General features: G+C 61.2%; 1 protein-coding gene across 1 annotated transcript in view; it reads right to left on the bottom strand.

Annotated features, from left to right (window-relative positions):
• ABCG4 (ATP-binding cassette, sub-family G (WHITE), member 4) overlaps positions 1 to 1,997 on the bottom strand; it is a 7,416-nt gene extending 5,419 nt beyond the window's left edge. The window contains exon 1 of the mRNA XM_010289285.1: positions 1,742 to 1,997. Coding sequence (XP_010287587.1) covers positions 1,742 to 1,970 — 229 coding nt within the window. The 5' untranslated portion in view covers positions 1,971 to 1,997. The remainder of the gene's footprint in view (positions 1 to 1,741) is intronic.
• Positions 1,998 to 2,806: the final 809 nt, after the last annotated feature.

Raw genomic sequence — 2,806 nt, 5'->3', positions numbered from 1 at the left:
GCAACATTCCCGTCCCCTGCAGACAGGCTGGGGCAAGCCTCTGGCGCAGACCAGCTCACAGTCCTAGCACCACACTAGGGGGGCAGCCCTTCTGGCCGGCGCATCCCCAGGACAGGGGGTCCGGCACCACAGGGGCCCGGTTCCTCCTTTGCATCCCTCAGAGTCAGGTGCCATGCATCCAGGAGCGGGCCCTGCTGACAGAGGGCAGCGAGGGCCGGGAGGAGAGGGCCGGGGCTGAGCATGACGACAGCAGAGCGAGCATGCCCAGCAGCCCCCCCGGCGCACCTCGGCACCACGCACACGGCGCCGGCACCGCGCATGCTGCTCACGTCGGCGCCACTGCAGCTTGCGCAGCGGTTACTTCCGTTCATTGACTGCTAGTAACCTCCTGCTTCAGCAGAGCGGGGTGGCCTGGCTGGATCCTGGGGGCTGTGGCCAAAGGCACCGGGAGCTCACCGCCAGCTCCTCCACCTGTGCTTGGCCTGGAGGAGAGGAGAGTCCCTTGCACTGCTAACCCGGGATCCCAGCACACTCCTCTTGGGTCCAGCTGCCCAAGCCTTTCCCCCTCCCTCCCTGCAGGGCAACTGGACCGCTGGCAAGCAGCCAGTCCCCAGGACTCCTGGGTGCTACAGCACACTCCTCCTGGGATGCTTCCTCAGCATCCCAAACAGGCAGAGCTCATCCTAGGGGGTGTCAGGGCTTGTCCCACTATCTTTCAGTGCCTCAGTTTCCCTAGCTGCAGACCCTGGCTGGAGACAGGGTCAGAGGCCTCATCTGGTGCTCCTGGCTGGCAGGGCACCCTGCTGAGCAGCCCTGTGCCCTCAGTCTGCTCACCCCAGGCCCCTGCTCATCCCTGCCTGCCTTCGGCTTCTGCAGATCAGGTCCCCCTCCATCTCATGGGGCTGCCTGATTGGCATGCCATTAACTGAAAGAGCTAATTAAAGCAGACTACCACCCACCAGCTGCCATCTGCCTCCCCTCTCTCCGCCCTGAGCTCTCGGCCAGAGTCACACACAGGAAAGAGGACCATGGCCCCAGCTGCACATGGAGCTGCTGGAGAGGAAATCCCCTGCAAATCACACATACTGTCCTTGCCAGGCTCTGAGCTGAGGCACCTTGGGGTCTCCTGCTGTTGGCATGTCACACACAGCCATCATACCCCAAACAACAGTTCTGGGGAAACTACTCCATCCTGGCTGCCCCTGAACCAGGAAATCTGCCCCATCTCCCCCATGCAGCCCTGGCCAGAGGCTTCCCTGGGATGGGATTTGCTTTTCTCCAGCATTGCACAGCAGAGGCATGCAGCAGCTGCTGTGGGACACAAGCCTGCCCTCTGCCCTTGGGCACCCAGCAAGGACAGCCAGCCACTACGTGACTGCAAACAGCACCTCACACTCAGACCACGGGGCTAGACAGCCCGACCACCCAGCAGGCCCCCACTGCTGCAGGAGACAGCAGGGCGAGTGCAGGGTGAGCAGCTCCAGCATCTCCAGCTGTGGCTCCCTGTGTGCAGCCCCACTGCCGTGTACTGAGGTAAGCTCCTGCAGGCAGGCAGAGAGCTGAGGCACTCTGTGCTTGCAGAGGCTGGGGCTGCCTGGAGCAGGCATTGGCAGAGAAGCGATGAGTCTGGCACAGAGGGAGATGCTGGGCGCCTGGGTGAGATCAAGGGATACAGAACAGGAGAGGGTGCAACAGCCCTGCAGGTCCCCTCCCTTGCCCTTCCCCAGCCAGCAGCTCCTACCTCTCTTCCTCCACCAAGAGCCTTCACGCACAGAGTAGGACAGGTCAATGAACTCAATGTTGACGGCCGAGCGCTTCGGGAGGTGGGAAAACCTCTGGGCCTCTGTGATGTGGTTCTCTACCTTTTTCAAGTGGGTGGTGAGGAGCGGGGCATCTGGGGGGCTGGTGTGGCACACTGTGTCTTCCAGCGCAATGGAGACACACGCAGGATCCATACCCTTCTCTGCCATCCTGCCGCTCTGTAGGAAACATACAGGGATTGACTCACAGCAGGCCCCTCTCACAGGGCCAGGGACTGCAAGGGTCAGGGACCAGCGCGCAGCAAGTCCTTTCCCATCCTTTCCTGCTAGCTCCAGGCCTCACTGCCCCACTCTGTCTTGTGATACACTGCCCAGCTGTGATCTGGCACCCACAGCTAGATGGAAGGATGGACCTAACCAGGGCAGCTGAGCTGGTACCAAGGGGCTCACAGCAAGGAGCAGCTGATCAGCTCCACAGTCAGTAATTCATGCACCTCCTGTGGCTGGATACAGCTCTGGCAGCAGTGCTGGCAGGCTGTTCAGCTCCCCCAGCCCCATTGCTGCTGGGCTCCCTGCCCCGCTCCTGTCCACCATGGTGGGCACAGGATGGGAGGTGGGAGAGCTGATGTTCTGACCTCAAGGGGGAACACGCAGCTGTGCCTAGATGTCCAAAAGGCTTTGCCAGGAATTACCTCTGCCTGGCCTGGCCAGGGCTCGAGGAACACAGGTATGGGGTGCCAAGCAAGCAGACTGTTCTAGCCAGTTCCTCAGACAAAGCATACTGTGCCTCACCCAGGCTCCTGGGGCAGTGCAGTCCTGTCTAGATTAGACCCTCAGCTGGTGTCTGGGGTCCCCATGGGCTTGCTGAGAGAGGCTTAATAGAACAGGGAGAGGACCCCACTGTGCCAGTCCTTCTCTGCCTCCGTTAACTCATTTCACCTTCCTGGCTTTTACCAGCACAGCCTCAGAGACCAGGCCAGTCCTTAACTCGGGCTACTACATGATGCACACACCTGCCCAAAGGCTCTCCTGCTGGACAGTGTCTT

Source organism: Phaethon lepturus, unplaced genomic scaffold (genome assembly GCF_000687285.1).
Source record: "Phaethon lepturus isolate BGI_N335 unplaced genomic scaffold, ASM68728v1 scaffold47086, whole genome shotgun sequence".
In the NCBI taxonomy this organism is placed as follows: Eukaryota; Metazoa; Chordata; class Aves; order Phaethontiformes; family Phaethontidae; genus Phaethon; species Phaethon lepturus.
This window is presented reverse-complemented; position numbering and strand designations above follow the sequence as displayed.